We start from the raw sequence: 1,592 nt of genomic DNA, 5'->3' as shown, positions 1-1,592 counted from the left end.
GAAAAGCTGATCTCCTCCTCGAGGACACGGTCCCCCACCACCTGCAGGAGATGGAGGGAAGGAGGTACCCTTGAGGATGACGCCGTGCTCAGGGGGTGTCCTGGCACCCGCTGGGGGGTCAGGGTTGGGAGACCCTCGTGGCACCCACCTGGCAGAAGAGCTGGTGGTTGTCCTCGGAGACGAGCAGGAGGCAGCAGCACAGCGACTGAGTCTCCTGCTTCAGCTGAAGGGATAGCAGGGGGTCAGCACCTCAGCCTGTCCTGAGCACTCCCAGGGCAGGATCTGGCCCCTCCTCTGCCTCCCTGTGCCCAGGGCACCCACACGTGCCATGCAAAACCAGGTGCCCCGCCCCAGAACCTCTTCCCTGTGCCTGGGCAGGGTCACTCTGGAAATCGCTGATGGCAAGGGCAAGGCTGTTCACTGGACGCTACTGGGGGTTGTGTACAGGGTGCTAGAGAGCAGTTTTTGGGGTGAGGGTGGCACTGTTAACTCTGGAGACTGTGGATGGTTGTGACGAGGCTGTTCACTCTGGTCACAGCTGGTGACTGCACAGCTGACGCTCGAGGCATGTCTCTGCTTTGGGGAATTTTCTTGTGTTTTGAAATAAAACAGGGCTCCCTAGTGTGTCCCGGGGCTCGGGGCAGGTGGAGGTCGGGGCCGGCGGGGGGACTACTCACATAGTTGATGACTTTGAGCTGCAGTGAGGCGGCATCCAGGTCATAGAGCTCACCTGTGGGAGGGGTCACAGTGCTGTGAGGGGCCGGGCACGGTTCCACCCTGCACACAGACACCCCTCTCAGAGTCCCCCACTCACCACAGAGCTGCAGGATCTTGCAGTCCAGGTCGCTGTAGCTGCTCTCAGGCGCCTTCTCGGGCTTGGCCAGGGACGTCTGGGAGGAGCTGGTGGAGAGGCTGACCTGGGGCCAGGGCTGCAGCTTCTGCAGGGCTTGCAGGCGCCGGAATGCCACCAGGGCCTGCAAGGGGGGCAGAAAGGACAAAGGAACAGCAAGGTTTGGGGGGGTCACAGGTCCCCAGGCAGCGGGTCTCACAGTGCAGAGGGAGTCACTCACATGTCTCTCCAGTGCACGAAGGTTCTGCTCATCTGAGTCACTCAGCTGGCCACAGTGCACCTGGAGGGGGAGTGATGTGAGGGCCCCCATGTCCGGGCCCTGGCTCTGTCCTCCAGAGTCCTGCCCGTGTCCCCACACTCACCAGGATGACACACACCACGGTCCCACTGTTCTTGTCCACCAGCGGGATGATGAGCACTGCGAGCGAGACAGGGTCAGTCCTGGGTGGAGCTCAGCTCTTGGGGTGCATGTCCTCACTGTGCCCCCATGTGTCATGACCCACCCACTCAGCCATCCTCCCCTGCAACCCTCCATCCACCCACCAACCCATTTATCCATCCATTCATCCTTCCACCCATCCGCCTCCTCACACCTCCAGCCCTCCACCCACCCTTCCACCTACCCACCACCTGTCCCCCGAGACCCCCCTTCCCCACAGCCCCCACCTTGCGTGCCAGGGGCCAGGGGTGCTGCCAGGGGGCCCAGGTGCCGGCCAGGGAGCTCGGCAGGGAGCAGCCCCTC

General features: G+C 63.0%; 1 protein-coding gene across 1 annotated transcript in view; it reads right to left on the bottom strand.

Annotated features, from left to right (window-relative positions):
• PDE2A (phosphodiesterase 2A) overlaps nt 1–1,592 on the bottom strand; it is a 37,459-nt gene that overhangs the window by 8,591 nt on the left and 27,276 nt on the right. Inside the window, exons 3-9 of the mRNA XM_029961461.1 lie at nt 1,517–1,589; nt 1,213–1,268; nt 1,071–1,130; nt 815–974; nt 678–730; nt 149–223; nt 1–41 (exon numbers count right to left, since the gene is read on the bottom strand). Coding sequence (XP_029817321.1) covers nt 1–41; nt 149–223; nt 678–730; nt 815–974; nt 1,071–1,130; nt 1,213–1,268; nt 1,517–1,589 — 518 coding nt within the window. The remainder of the gene's footprint in view (nt 42–148; nt 224–677; nt 731–814; nt 975–1,070; nt 1,131–1,212; nt 1,269–1,516; nt 1,590–1,592) is intronic.

This window comes from Manacus vitellinus, unplaced genomic scaffold, assembly GCF_001715985.3.
Source record: "Manacus vitellinus isolate BGI_N305 unplaced genomic scaffold, ASM171598v3 scaffold_35_pilon, whole genome shotgun sequence".
Taxonomy (NCBI): domain Eukaryota; kingdom Metazoa; phylum Chordata; class Aves; order Passeriformes; family Pipridae; genus Manacus; species Manacus vitellinus.
The sequence above is the reverse complement of the archived record's forward strand: the minus strand, read 5'-3'. Positions and strand labels throughout refer to the sequence as shown.